The sequence below is a fragment of the Aptenodytes forsteri genome, unplaced genomic scaffold (assembly GCF_000699145.1).
Source record: "Aptenodytes forsteri isolate BGI_AS27 unplaced genomic scaffold, ASM69914v1 Scaffold120, whole genome shotgun sequence".
In the NCBI taxonomy this organism is placed as follows: domain Eukaryota; kingdom Metazoa; phylum Chordata; class Aves; order Sphenisciformes; family Spheniscidae; genus Aptenodytes; species Aptenodytes forsteri.
In genome coordinates, this window is record NW_008795938.1 from 1,676,801 (window position 1) to 1,693,083 (window position 16,283).

Below are 16,283 nucleotides of genomic sequence, written 5' to 3' on the forward strand. Positions count from 1 at the left end.
TTCCCTTTTAAGGCACATGTGCACTTGAATTCTTGTATAAATGAAAAAAATTATCCACGTAATTGATGTTTATGGGGAGATGCATAAGACTTTAATCCCCCCAAATTCACTAATTCTGATAAATAGCTTAAAGCGAATATTAAGTCCTTTCTGAACTCTAAGCAATGCTATGAATACTAACCTACTGCAATATACTATTTTAGCTGATCTTCCAACACATATCTGCTGAAAGACAAAGCCAAAGCGTTGAGAGGGAAAAGGGAAAAAATTATTATGTAAACTGAAACAAAATAATATCTTAATTTTAAATAAATAATTATAAAGAAATCCACTTCACTCATACACTATAAGATGCAGATGTAGTTGCAAGATGGCACCCAGAACTTTCTATGTAATCTGATGAAAAAGGTCTAAAATAAAATTAACATTTTGCCCTTGTACAAAGTTAGGCCTGAGGCCGCATGGTGATGTCATTTAGTCTGTTCAGACAATCTGGTAATAGAAAACAGCGTGAAAAATCTAACTAAAAATCTCACCTAAAAATCTAAGCTGTATGAAGACTGTTTCGACAATGGGACTGTTACCAAAAGACAGGGAATAAGAAATCAAACATTGCTGTTATGTTAGATGAAACAAAATATGCCAGCAATGGGGGGGAAGGGGGGAGGTCAGGGATGCCCACTCAGGACACAAAGCGAAATAAGTGTCCACATAATACATCCTTCTTGCACTATTTGTTCATCATAACTAAAAACAATTCTTGCTCTAAACTTAGTGTTGAACTACAGATCAATATGAACTTGGGAAAAAAACATCAGCACGGAATTCTGCTTGTGCTTCACCTTATATTTACAAGAATTCAAGACACAGTATTCGGCTTTTTGAAGACGCCTTTATTTCCTGACAAACTGTACTGAACCAAGAATTTTATTCTGTATTTAATGTCATTCTTTAGCCAGGTGATCTTCCTGTTCTTGCATCAGAAATGAAGGCTAGGAGAAATGAATTTGAGTTCACTTTCTCCGTACTAATGCTGGAACTGACACTCAGGGGATCACGGTGCACAGACCCATCCCATGCTGAGTAAATAAATGGGGTCCCGCTGCCTTTGTTCCTTCTCAATTGTGGGTATTACAAATACTGGGTCACAGTACGCAGTGCTGACTTCACTGCATGCTGGACTCAACAGAAGGTGGAAGGACAATATTCAGAAGGAAGACAGTAAAGAAAGCAGAAGAGATGAATTTGAAAAACTAGAAAAGAGCCTAAATTTCATTCTTCTAGCTGGCAAAATGCATTACACAAGATCTCTACCAAACCCCCAGCTGTTCTACAAATCATGACTGTACAGAGATTACAGCATCTGTTCAGAAAGCAGAAGAAAACCCAACCTTTGCTGCCCCAACACATTAGTATAGCCTCCTTTGGCCTTGGAGATCTGAATGGGACATAGAATCATAGAATCATAGAATCATTGAGGTTGGAAAAGACCTCTAAGATCATCGAGTCCAACCGTCAACCCAACATCACCATGTCCACTAAACCATGTCCCTAAGCGCCTCATCTACACGTCTTTTAAATACCCTAAACCTCCCCTGGCGCAACTTGAGGCCATTTCCTCTCGTCCTATCACTTGTTACTTTGGAGAAGAGACCGACACCCACCTCGCTACAACCTCCTTTCACGTAGTTGTAGAGAGCGATATGAGGTCTCCTCAGCCTCCTTTTCTGCAGGCTAACATAGTGACAGCGAATAAGGCTACCACAATTTGCCAGCATCTAGCTTAAAGATCCACCTATCTCCAGGTAAGAGTGTGGCCTTTTTCCATTGAAAAATAAAGTCATATGTCACCTAGCTTTTCCAAACATTCATTCCAGGGCCTTCTTCCTCTCAAAATACTTTGTCTACAGCTATGCTTTTCCCCTCTTCCTCCTTTCTTTCCAGTTTTCAGATTTCACACTTACATTGCAATGCTTGCACTTGTACAAGTATTCAGAATTATGTCAAATAAAATTAAATATTCAAGGGAGTTTTAAAGTCTAATCTCTTCTAGTTCTCTGAAACCACTTTGTTAACTTTACTAAAATAACATCAACTATTCTTTTAAGTTTCATGTTGAATTATTTTTATTCTGTACTAATTCCTTCCTTCAAGCATAGGCCAAAGCACATTTACTAAAGACAGAGGTGCTTTTATTTCATTAAGGATTATTCTTAATCGATTGAATCAAGCTGCAAAAGTGTTTCTCCCTATGAAGCACAGAATTAGCAAAAATTAGAAAGAAATTAACTAGCTTTGTCTTCTTTCTTTCAAAAGCCTCTGCTGGAACAGATTATTTAAAAAACACTGTCTCCCTTTTCCACTGGCAAAAAATTCTTTTACTGTACAAAACTGGTGGAAAACTCTAATTCAAGCATATGTTCTTTGTGGGACCACTCTGCAAACTGGCAGCACAGTCACAACTCTTCCCACAGCTGGAATAATCATACTCTGCCACAGCTACCACAAAACACAGAATCTGAAGACTGTTTTCAGAGCTTAAATTTCAGGATATATGTATCAATGAACTTACAAATATTTAACACTGCCTTTCACATTTTCATTCCAGGAAAGTTCTGCCTTCTTTCAAGGAACATTGCATGTTCTGTCCTTGGTGAGTTCTTTTCAAATATTGTATAGCTTTTTACTCGCTAGCATAGGTGAACAAACCTAATAATCTTGTTTTATTATTTTTCCCCTCCAAGAACACCCTACAATTCCTATCCCCCATGGACTCCAGTAAGACTTCTATCTATATCTCTACAGTGCTAGCAAAGCTTTATTCTCACTCTGTGGAAACTCTGGAAATTCTCCTACTCATTTCATAGTTTGGTATTTAAAGAACATACTTCAGGTGCAAGTCTCCAGATCTACAACTAGAATCTGTCCAATTAATCCTTTGCTTGGTCTCTCTCCTTCTTCATCTTTGCTATCCAGCAGTATATCTCATTACACCTCAGAAGAGAATTAGCTGTCAAAACAGTAAAATCTGAAGGGCATCACAAATTGCTGAGACGAAGAATGGCAGGGAGGATCTGTTAAGTATGGTTCATTCAACCTTATTCCTTACCCCAGAACTATTAAGAACTACCACGGCAATGATACACTATAATAGTACAGATTTTCAGTAAGATCGAGGCATATTTTTCCAACTTCAGTTATTTACAAAGGCAAATATATGAACCTGGCCATAAAGAAATTCAAATAAAATTATTTTAAAATAAAATCCAATCACTCATCCTAGAGATTAAACTTTGTAGTGAAATTAAACATTTTTTACAAAAATACCTGGTAGAGTTTATTTCCATGCTTATTCTAATACAATCGCTCTTAGAAGATGTCAAGGCACATAGCTTTATGTCACTATCAAATACAAGGTAAGGCATAAATATCACAGTTGTGCTCCATATATTTGTGGTTAGTATCAGTCCCCTAAACTTACAGAACAACATAAAATGCAATCAGTAAGTAATCAAAAATCCTTACCGCTTTGTACCCCGTATCTGTTTTGCATGCTTTTCTCCCTGAAAACATTAGGATTCCTTGCCAGGATAGCCTGCAGCAAGACTGGTATATCTCCCTCTGGATCATCACTGCCAAGGTTATCTTTCAACTCTCTGGAATTGTGGAAGTAAGCAAATAAAGAGGCAAATGCATTTTCAAATTATAAGAAACTATGAGTCAAGTAAAAAAAAAAAAAAAAAACAAAAACCAAACCAAAACCAAAAAAAACCAAAACCAAAATGAAAGAAGACAATTTACTGTTAAAATATAGAAAAAAAACCAGGTCTGCAAAGCACTCTTCCCTGCCTCTATTTTTTTTTCCTCTCTTCTTTAAGGAATGGCAGAAGAGGTATTCCTACTAGTCTTCAAAATTACTTTCTGTTACTAAGCACTTATATATACATGGCTGTCAGTTTCAGACTATTATAAAAAGTTTCTTATGCCCACTTTTATGTCATTATCTTCTCCATAAAAGAATGTTTTGGTGTCACATCAAGAAAGTATTATTGTAGGAGTGAAAATAACATATGCATGAATGTGTAACATTCAGGTAGCAGCCAAATGCTTTGAGAATCTTTTATTTTAAAAAGGGAAATTCGCATATTTTTGAAATCACAGGATTCCCTCTGAACCATAAAAAAAAGGTAATGGATTTTCTAGAAATGCATCCGTGCTTTCACTTATTGTTTGCTTTGAGGACTTTTAAAAGCTACTTCCATTTGATCAAAACAATTGATTCAAACACATAGGAAGAAGACAGGGCTATTAACATAAGACAATTCAAAGGACACCAGGGAAAAGTAAAAAAAAAAAAAGGAAAAAAATTAACAAAAAGAGAATACATTAGCATACTTGCTGGTTCAATTCTTAAAATATTTAAGTTCAATACCTAATCAGAATTGGCATGGGTCTTACATGGGTGTCTCAAAAAATTTTCTTTTTGTGTAATACTGGGTATATAATTTGTCTATGCGCATTATTAACCGAAGTGGAACACAAATGAGCATTGCGCAATCAACACCACAGTGTCTGCACTCCTAACTAGCAAGAATGGAGTAAGGAGCAGATCTATAAAATAACCCCCACAGTTATGCATAAGGGCTGCCGGACAATTATTAACATTCTGACTGACTGAACCTTTTGACTGTTATATAGCAGTCATCTGCTAAGCAAGCCTAATAAAAACCCTGCACATTCTAATTTTCAGATTATCACAAACATCCTTCTCAATCCAGTTAATTTTGATTTCAAGGAATAAAGATGGTGATCGGATATAGTTGAAGTACAAAATACATACATGTGATCTGTTGACACCTGATTGAGACTGTGGACGAGCTGTGAAACCAGATTTTCATCCCTGCAAGCCAGAAGGCAGTTCACCTCTTCAGCTATCCTTCCATTGAAAAGCAGGCTTTTTGTTGTTGTAGCAGGTAAAGGTGATGGAAGAGGCAGCTGGTTCAAAACTGTTATCAGAAAACAGGAAGGAGTTCAGAATCATTTCATGAAACACAAGCATAGAAATATGGACACCTTCTTACTCCCTCATGTGATAAGAAAGAAAACTTGACAACTATGTTTAAAATATAGGGAAAATTTCTGGATTTTTTTAAATCATGAACACACACACACACACACAAAGGCTGGATTCTTGTTTAAAACAAAGTAATGCAGTCAAGTCCGCAAGCTATATTACTATATTGTTGTAAATATTTAACTGTGCTGAGGCAAGTGTTATGAATAAAAAAATACTTTCAAACATTCCAGAATATTAAGTTATTTATTATGTTATGGCAGCTTTCTCTTAGAGTCAAAAGCATTGATAAAGGAAGGAAATACAAAATCCTTGTACTTGCGTGCAGTACTGTAAGCGCATTGAGCATATACTTTAAGTTTTCTACTCTGATCTTCACATTTAATTAGTGTTCCCACTCTGTATGGTCAGGGTAGATTAAAAAAACCCCCAAAAACACCCACCAAAAAACCCCAACCCACCAAAAAAACCAAACAACCCAATAACCAATTTAAGCCACTAATTAAATTCTTAGTTTATTCTTCTCTTGTTGTATTTATTTCTATGTAAGTCATCTTCTCAAGAAAAGGCTAGTATTGTTGGTTGGTATGATCACTAAAATGCCAATTCAGACAATAGACCTATTCACAAATCTTGGTAAAAAGATTTAATGAAAACACGCATCACTATTTCAATCAGATTATAAATGAGCACACTATACTTTCAGAGGGCGTTCTTAGGACTACAGACATAACAAGGAAGTGTACCATATAAGAGGCCTTCACCAGGTGATTGGCAGAGCTTACAAGAGGCGAGTAAGCCAGAAGAGGCCAAAAAGCTAGCTACACAGAAAAGTCAATTTCATGGGTCCACGAAAACAATCTGACTCTAACTTCAAATTCCCAGGCTGATTACAGCTCTGAGATAAAGGTTTTAACTGAACCATTAGAAATAGCTTCAGAAAAAGCAACTTAAGTGAAATACACTCTTTTGGCTCTGTAATATTTTGAAATTAGAAGGGGGGGGGGGAATTCCAGTATTTTTCCCCCTATATAATGTATATCATTACTGTATTTAGAAATAAACTGCAATTCAAAGAGAAGTGTGTAATATATTAAAATAGCTAGCTTTCATTACTTGCATCAGATTACCTTGAATGTGCCAGAAACTTGGAAAAATTGGCAAGATCAGCAAAACATATTTATTAAAACAGTATAAATTCAGCTAGTTAACTAGCCTACTCTATTGCCTCTAGTCATCATGTCCTCCATGTTTTTAAGGCAACAGTTCTTGCCCATTCCAGTTCCTTCTTTTCACACAGAGAAAAGTAAGGTGAAGCAGTTACAAGTCTTTCTCTTTCAGCTGCTCCTGAGTTTCTAAACATCAGATAAATACGACAGATAAAGAAGCAAATGCACCTAACACAAGGCTAATACCACCAAAGGTAGTTCAGTGTTTCAAGAAACTCTTACTCCAGGAGTCTGGCCAGTGACTTCTACCAGTTAAGTATTCTGACTTTCTTTAGAATCTTACCTGCAAATACTTAATGCTGGAAAACTGCCCATAGCTTGGAAACTTATTATTTGCATCCTGATGGTCCATTATTAGACATACATAATGATAAATATATACACATCTAAATATGTAAGCAGTATCTTCCAATTTGGTACTTCAGAATACCAAAAGGACTTAAAGAAGTGGTTTTTTTCCTCCAATATATCTGCTTTTTTTACTGTAGGCAATTAAATTCAATTGCTGGTATATATTTTCAGTGTCTCTTGGAAAGTCTCCAAATTTCAACAGTATAATAACAAAAACAAGAGCTCAGAAAAAGCACCTGGGTCACTGAGTCCAATTATCCTCAGACAGACAACTGAGCTATAAACTTTTTCTTACACTTTATAAACAAGATTCATCTTTGTCCCAACTGCTGTTACTGCAGTGGTTGTTCTAGGATCTCATTATAGTAATAATAAATCTCCTTTTACTTTTCACTAGAAAATAGACCAAATTTTTGGTCACATTATAACCATTTGGTTTTGTGCCAGTATCCATTTTTAATGTAAATAATTCTTTTCCTTTCCTTGCATTTTGTCTTTCTGATGTATTTAAAGACAGTACACACACCTCATCTGCTCCTTTTGTAGGCTGAACAGCTAAGGAAGAAGACTCATAGGTTCAGTTGCTTATTTCCATTCTAGCAGCCATTCTTTGCACCTATTAATTAGACCAATTTTTTTGTACCTTGTCCAAAACTAAGGAACTAGGTTTCAAGTATATTCAGCATATTCCAGAACTCCCTTTAGTTAGTTGAGCGTCAGTCTAATCCTCTTTCTCTCTCTCTCTATTCAGTGAAGATGAGATATGTATGTTTCAGAGGAGCATTTTATCATTTTTATGTTTTCTTTTATTTGTGGGGTATCCAGATATGCTACTGAATGATATTCCAAACAAACAATGAATTCCTATATTTTGTTTCAGGTTTCCTTAAGGGTTTTTTAACCTACATTTCATTTCATGTTTAAATTATCATGTTTTATTTGAATATATTTTTAAAATTCAAGCAATGACAAAATTAACATTTTTAATGCCAAATCTGATTTTTAACGTATTTACCTTTAAGAACTTTTAAAATAAAACTATTTTTAGTATTTTGAAAATGCAGTATTTACCGAAGAGGTAGAAAACAGCATAGCAAAGACAAGAAAAAGAAGAGTACTTACGGTCTGTAAGACTAGCAATCCCTGCAAGAGTAGTGATGGGAACATGAGGCATATCCCCATTCATCCTGAAGTTCTGGGATAGTAGTGCCTACACAGATATTTTAGTTCAGGTGCCAACTATCATTACTTCCCATCTCCCAAGCACTAAAAAAAGAAAGGAAAAAAAAAAAAACAAACCCAAATGAAAATTCTCAGTTTACTTTTTTAGAATTTTAAATTCAGTAACATAAATGAAACACAGACCATACCCTCAGCTGCATACTAAGTAAATTTTGTCAGGAGTGGGTAGAACATTGTAGATTTTAAATATCAAATGGTATTAAGCAATCAAAAGGCAAGCTTCTGGTCTCAGAAGCAGAGCCCTTCACCAAAAAAGATGCAACATAACGCAATCAAAAGAAAATTTGCTCAGGTTATACAGTACCAACTCAAAAATGGGTAACACAACTTCTGTTAGTTCATACTGCAGTGGATAGCACTTAATGTCTAACCAGTTTAAGTAATTAGCTGCTACATTCACTTCCCAGTTTTGCAGAAGGAATTTCTTTTTCATATAGGAGGTGGCTAGCAAAAACAAAAGGAGTAATTTATGGATGCAAAGATCAAGGAGTAAACAAAGTGACAAATACAAAATCTTAGTATATTTTAAGAGCAGTGGCTATTTCAAAATTGATCTGAAAATATCTCCTTAGTATTAAACACTGTCTGGTCAAACTGTATCACCTCCTCCACAAAAAGAAAAGGTTTAGCCACCACTGAACTAGCTCGTTTATTTCCTGTAAAACAGCACAGTTTATATTCAACTACTGAAAAAGGAATTTGTTCATTCAGTTTTCACTAACTATAAAGATCCCAACTGTAACGAAGCCCACATTGCTAAAAAAAAAACCCAACAAAAAAACCCAAAAAAAGGTCATCACAATAATTTCAACTACAGTTCCAAAACAAAAATTTACAAAGATCACACATTACAATCCACCATTATACTAATGAAATGACAAAAATTGAACATGATATTTTCTGAAGACAAACAAAACAAATTAAAGGAAAGGAATTTGATATCTATGTGGTTATCTATTATAGACAGGCACCTGTGTTAACAGTTTGGGAAATAGTAAAAAGATGGCTTCTGTAAGCATTTATGTTGTCTACTGAAGATGCTGAAATCATGATTTGCTTATGGTTACTTACAAGCCAACATTTTTGATAATTTAATATACAATACATACAACCCAAAAGATCACTGTCATTCTCTTAGTAATTTTAATCTCACTCGTTCTTATGCCAATGGCAATATATAGGACACCACTGCTAATAAATATGTATAGATTCCAAGCAAGACAAGGAAACTGAATGTTTTAAGTCTTTTTCCTGCTCAAAGTTTTCATGAGCCACTGAAGTTAACTTTTCAAAGTCTCCCTATCTGCACACAACTGAATTCTTTGAAAAAAATACCAACACTGAGGTTAAACAGAACTGACAATGAGTTGACTTCCTTTGCTGCACCTGCCACAGTCTCATTCTCACCACTAAATTACATTTGTTTATTAAAAATATAGTACATTACAGGTACAGAAATCTAGTTAAGGAAACTGCTACAGATAGATATTCTCTGTGTGTTGTTGTGTTTGGGTTTTTTTAATCCAGGAGAAAACAGCCTTCAAACACCCAGAGCAGTTTCAAATACTACTCAATACTTGAGATTTTTTACCCAAACCAAATACCAATATACACAGAATTTCAGTGGTTTCTTAGTTCCATAAATAAACAATTCTTAAAAAAAAAGAAAAAAAAAAGAAAAAAAAAAGAAAAGAGGCTCTAACTTTTCCCACAATGAGTCTGCAACAGCAAACCCACACGAGCAAATACTTTTAGAATTTAAGTTTTCATTGAAAGGTTAGTGATTAAAGAAATTAAAGAACACCTTTCACACATGAATTATATGTACAATAAAAAGGTCATGTCTGATGATCTCTTCTCTCCTGACTGAAACTGCATCAAAGCTGACTAAGGCCACGTCACTAGTCAGTATTATTGGCAATCCTGTATGTAACACAGAAACAACGAAAAAACAAGAAAAAAAAAAAAAATCTGTTCACTTTCCCTTCCTGATCACCTGGGAAAGCTGTAAACATCAGAGGCTGTCACTACTAATTCAAGTTCTCTCCTGGTATTACTGCCACAATAATTAAATTATACAGATATTCAATGGGAAAAATTCCTCCAAAACCAGACACTTAAATTAGAAACCTTCTCCACAGATACCTGATAAGAAACCTGAACTGGCAAGATCCAGACATGAGAGTGGAGCAAGTGCAGTGAGCTAGGATGGTCAGGGGAAGAGTAAACTTTCTTTGTAAGAAGAGAGTAGAAGGGGTTGGTTTGTTTAGCTAACAAAACAAAGGTCGACAGGGGATGTGGTTGCTCTCTCTAAGGCAGTCAAAAGAACGTTACAAAGGAAGAATGTTACAGGGCAATGCTAACACAACAATAAATGGGGGCATGAATGCAAGCAAGAAGAAAATCAGAACAGAACTTCTCACCATCAGAGCTGCCACTTTCTGGAACAGCCTTCCATTAGGGGTAGCAGAGATAAGCAACACCATTACTTTAAAGATGGATCATACAGATGTTACAGAAGGGACAGGATGTGGTTGCCTGCACCAGCTGGGAACTAAGCACGACAATTCAAGAAGTCTCTCACACACTACAAAGTTTTTGTGTGATGATGTGAGTAAACAGATGAGAGTAAACAAAAGACAAAAAGAGACTGAGGGGATTAAGCGATGTGATTAGTTTATACAACAAACACAATATGAAGAAACCACATAGGAACATCTGGGTCCAAATATTGTATCTGTTGTGTTGAGAGCAAAATTGTGTCTGTTATACAACTGGCAAACAAGGTGGGATTCAATTCCAGAACTAGAGACTGAGATCAGTGAAACTAGAACTCAAATTTGATGCCACCAAGAACATTAGTAAACTCACTCATTTAAGGAATTTAAAGTATCAAGCAGGTAGGGGAAAAAAATTGACAGCTCAGGATGAGATAGGCTCTTTCATACAAAACATCAGAACAGCATGTAAAAATTAATGGCTTGGCTGACAGACAAGTTTTGTTGTGGGGGTTTCTTTTTCCATTCCCCAACTGTAACAAGAGTTAAAAGCAGTACATTGTAGCATCTCACAATTAGTCAAGAAGAATCAACATTTTTCAATATTTAGAAAATTTTACGTTATCAGCTTTGTGCAGTAGCTATTACCAGTAATACAGCATTTCTACCTCTATACTGAAAAAACAAAACTGTTAGTTGTATTAGCTGAATTAAGGAAATCAAAGAACTGCTGCATTGGAAAGCTTTTAAACAATGCATCTGAGTGTAGTGTAGCAGTTCAAACAAAGAAGTAGAAATCCAACTTACATATATGCAAATGAGGTCTTGCACATTCAGTATATATGTATTTAGGTTCTTGCTGCTTCATAAGAAACAATGGATATCATGAAAGGCATTTCAGGGAGGAAGAAACTACAGTGCACAAAGGAAGTGATACAAAGAACTGCTCAGTGAAAGGAAAACAGTGAAATGGCAGCATATATTGAGAATAATGCATGAAAAAGCTATCTTCATAATACACAATAATAAAGTGAAGCCAAGCCAAGATAGCGAGGAAAGTAATATTTAAAAAGTTTATGCTATGGGTAGTAACTACACATTTAAAGTGCTACTTCTGTATGTTATCTTCTTCCCCTTTTTTTTTTTGTCAGTTATGTATATTCTCCTTTACTGCAAATTAATATTCCAAAGAAAATTCCTATCAAAATGTTAAATTTAAAATGTTGTGGGTTGTGAGGTTTTGGCGTTTTTGTTTGTTTTTTTTTTTTTTAAGTATAAAGTAAATATGTGGTTGGTAAAACAGTCCATAACATGGACATGGAAAATACTGACTGCCTTCAGTGGCACAAGGTTTGGGCTGTGTCATGTGGATCCTCTCTACAACTCATCTTGCCATATATTCTGCATTTCTCACCATAGTACCTGATTAATGGCAGAGTGGAAAACAAAACAAAACAAAACAAAATCTCTTTAGAGAGAATGGACAGGCATGCATAAAATTAAGGGAAGAAGAGAGGATGAAAGTAATTTGTGAACAATTTAGGTAAAGAGAGAGTGAAAAGGAGACTACAAGCAGGGAAGGGGAAAAAAAAAACCACAACCCAAGCAAACAAACAAACAAAAAATTATCCCACAAAAAATCCAAGAAAAAAGAAACAAACTGCAATTGTATTTTTTCAGATATTGCAGCATCTGACTACCAATGAAACGACGAGAGAACTCTGACCACTGGTTACCACACAAAGGTTCAAGCTCTGAATTTATGAAGCGTTCCTCTTGGTTGAAAAACGTTCTTGTCTCCTTAACAAAAATACCGGTTCTTCCGCAGCTTAGCCATATGCATGCATGAGAAGGTGGAAAACAAAATAAAGGGAAAAATCTGTTTATGTGCATGTGCTCATTTTGGCTGGGGTACAGTTAATTTTCTTCATAGTAGTATATAGTATGGGGCTACGTTTTGGATTGGTGCTGAAAACAGTGTTGATAACATAGGGTTGCTTTCGTTCCCGCGGAGCAGTGCTGACACAGAGTCAAGGCCTTTTCTGCTTCTCACACCCCCCCACCAGCGAGTAGGCTGGGGGTGCCCAAGTAACCGTTACGCGTGATGAAGCCCTGCTTTCCTGGAGATGGCTGAACACCTGCCTGCCCATGGGAAGTAGTGAATGAATTCCTTGTTTTGCTTTGCTTGTCCGCACAGCTTTTGCTTTACCTATTAAACTGTCTTTACCTCAACCCACAAGTTTTCTCACTTTTGCTCTTTCGATTCTCTCCCCCATCCCACCAGACGGGGAGTGAGCAAGCGGCTGTGTGGTGCTTAGTTGCTGGCCGGGGTTAAATCACAACAGTGCAGTAATACACAGGGTCAGTAGTAATGCAAAAACAAGTAACCCACCTCAGGATTCAGAAATTGCCTATGTACGTTTAAATGTTTCATTCCTCATACTCCAGGGTATTTTTTAACTTATTATATCTCTGGATTTAAAAAAATAACTTATATATGACTGACCTAATATATTTCTGAGAAGAAGATTAGAGACAAAATTAGGTGGATTAAAATTAAATTTTAAAAAAGGGCTATGGTATTAAGTCTCTATATTTTTCTTTTTTAAAAGCATTCTATTAAATAGAATACTTTAAATACAGTTAAGTTTTATTTAGTTTAGATTATGAAATGTTTATTTAGAATGAAAATACTTTTAAAAAATGTTTTTTATTTCTTACATGTTGAGTAGCATTGTATTGATGTAACCGCAGCACCACGATCAAGGTTGATTTCTGCAGCTGCACACTCAAAGTAAACCAGTACAACTCATGTATTAGATATTTTATAATTTAGGTGAGCAGTGGACTTCTTTTCTTTTAAATCAGCAAACGTGCTATTAGAAATTTAAGAAGCCTTGCCTCATAGCCAGTTTTAAACTTCCACATTTTGCAATAAACTACTTTTCCTGTTAGTCACTAAACGAATGTCTGCTAGTTATCAGTCCATAAAATTGTCATTTAAAAAAAAAAAAAAAATCACTTAAAGAATGAAGGAGAGAGGCAGAAAGAGAATGAATGAATACGCTCTACTTCTCATTCAAATAAGATACCGTGACTGAGGTACATCATACAGATTTACCCACAAGAGGGCAGATTTCTGGTTTCCATACCAGAGCTACAGTTTGATGCAATGACAGTAAGTTTCCAGAACTAAATGCTTTCAAAAATACTTCAGAAAATACTAAGGAAGGAGATATGGTTGCCAAAACATAGTCTAACACTTCAGTACCTGGCAGGAAGCAGGGGGAAGAAGCATACACATTCACAATATAATGCATCTTAACACTAACTCAATCTCAGAAAAAGTCAGTATTGGAAGGGAACAGTAATTAATCACTGATGTAGCTGTCTACGGTTAAAATAGTAATGCAAGAAACTATGAAGCCACCTGGTATGAATCTAACTTGAACAACCAAAGGGGGCTGGGCGTTGCAGCATGTGGGGGGAGGTGAAGAGAAAGCAGGGTGGGGGTGTCAGAAATCCAAAAGACTCATTATTAACAATGAAAGCCCATGAAAACACATCAGCATTTATAAAACGAAGAAGTTCACAGCATGTACAGAATAGTTTCACCTTCTACAATACTGGCTACAAAAAAATTAGGTTTGAAAATACAGATACAGAAATCTCAGAAGCACAAAATCAGATGAAATTCAGTGTACTAGTGAAATCCGTATGTTTGGTTCATAAAGTGATCAGCCAGCAGAATCAGCAATGCTGACAAAGCAAGTGAAAAATTAAGAAGTTTCAGCAAAAGTTATCTAGTACCATTTCTAAACCAATATTAGCATAATGTGTTTTTCTAGAACTATTCCTGTAGTAGGTGCTCAAATCACTACAAACTATAACCACTGTAAGAAAAAAACCTTAGTGAGAAGTACTGTACTGGGCCAACTGTAAGTTGCTTCTGAATAAAGAAAAAACCTTTCTAAAAAAATTTTAGAGCAACCAGCTTCTTCCTCTGTGGCAGGAGCCACGTGGCTTTGGTGTCTTCTGTTCTATTCTATTCAATAACAATGACACTAATGACTCTGCTGCCCATGTGACAGTAGTGGCAGTGACACCACAGTAAATGGCAAGAGAAACCCCAGTAAAGGTGGTGGAAGCATACAAAGTATGAGAGGTCTGTGGATTCAAGGAAAGATGCTCCCTAATGCAGGAGGGCACACATTTCTATCAGAGTAAACTAACATAAAGCATAAATTGTGCTTTGCACCTGTAATAACTCTTCCTGGGGAAGGAGAGGAGGGGAATTGACACAATCAGACCACCAGGGGGAAAAAAAAAGAAAAAAAAAAATCAGACTAAGCCATGTGCAGAGAGCAGATACCTGTAGGTAGCATGCAGCTTCCCTGATCTACACTACACGAACATCTAGCAGGAAACGCTGACTTTTCTTGCTACCTTGCAATTACAAAGGGTGAAAATTCATTAGAACAATTTCCTGAAAAGAAGGCACAGGTCTCCAGCAGCATTAGGACCTTTTTCTGCTAAAGCCATTTCCTCTTTCTAGCACAGGAAACTTTTCCTTTTTATTTATTTTTTAATTTAAAATTAAAAAGCAGTTATAAGCAGTGTTCTGCACTTAAAAATAACATCTCAAATATTTGATTCGGATGCCTTAGCATGAAGAACTCTTTAAAATGAGCCCCTATCAAGTCCTTCATACACAAATAAGACATTCGAAAGTAAAGTGAATTACATGAAAGTAAAAGCCTATTCTTTCAGGCAACATAACCTGACCCAAAAATTTGCAGAAAATCAAATTACATTTACAAAGTGTTGTGATGATCAACAAGTCTAGCTTATTTCAGCAAAAGAGAAAAATGTAAATCTCAGAATTGCTGATTTTCATGGAAATCACCCCATCCATCAATGGGGCTATGTAAATAACTAAGAATACTGTTCTACAGGAAAGTATATTTCCTGCTATTTTGTTAGAGAAGTAATGCAAAACAGAATCTCTTTAAAGAGCCTTACTGTTAGGCAGCTCAGTTGTCTTCATAAAACGTGGGGATTAAATTTAAGTGAATGGAACACAAATCTTGCACCTGGTTCCAAAATAAGATACTACTGGCTCCTTCTTACTAGGAAAGTGATACAAGATCAAGTCTTACTGATAAGGTAGCAAAACCTAAACCAAAGAACTGGTATGTTTTAAAAAGTTAACCTGTATAAAATACCCATTATTTTTGCAGGCACAATTCCATTGATAGCTATTAGACATGAAATACCTTTAGTAGCGTAATTATGTTCACCAGTTCTGCAAAATAAAGCAGCTAAAACTTCTGTCAGGGAGAATCCAGTTATTCAGGGGGTTTATTACTGCTCCTTTTCCATCTTTTTAAGCAATAAATATCTTCTTTATGAGACTCCCCTTTCATGTCAAAGATCCTGACGCTACTGAGAGCTATTGAATTCTTTTTTTCCTGCAGAAGCACATATAGAATTAAATTGTAAAAACCTAACTTTGCTTGGCAGCATGATATTAAGCATAGTCGAGAAATTCAAACATACAGGGAAAACCCCAAGCTACTTCAGTAGTTCACACATTTATTTCCCACCTGCACTACATATTCCACATGCAACTTTTATTCCAATAAAGTACATCTGTAATTGTGCTCCTTTTGGTGAGGACAGCCCTTTTGCTTCCTCAGGCACACACACAGTGGCTGATATTAGATACAGTTCATTTTATTGAAAGAAAATAGCTGAGAGATGTGTAGAAGAGCAAAAGCAATTAAAAGGGTTCATTAGGTTAGCTCTGTCAAATGGAGAACACTTTAGGTTGCAACACACATCTTTGTTAACAAAATAGTTGTGACAGGTATGAGAGAGGAAGTAGAA

At 35.8% G+C, this 16,283-nt stretch overlaps 1 protein-coding gene across 1 annotated transcript in view; it reads right to left on the bottom strand.

The window, feature by feature from the left end:
• Window positions 1-16,283, bottom strand: part of NIPBL (NIPBL, cohesin loading factor) — a 165,227-nt gene that overhangs the window by 99,319 nt on the left and 49,625 nt on the right. The window contains exons 2-4 of the mRNA XM_009285164.1: window positions 7,777-7,920; window positions 4,841-5,006; window positions 3,526-3,656 (exon numbers count right to left, since the gene is read on the bottom strand). Coding sequence (XP_009283439.1) covers window positions 3,526-3,656; window positions 4,841-5,006; window positions 7,777-7,840 — 361 coding nt within the window. The 5' untranslated portion in view covers window positions 7,841-7,920. The remainder of the gene's footprint in view (window positions 1-3,525; window positions 3,657-4,840; window positions 5,007-7,776; window positions 7,921-16,283) is intronic.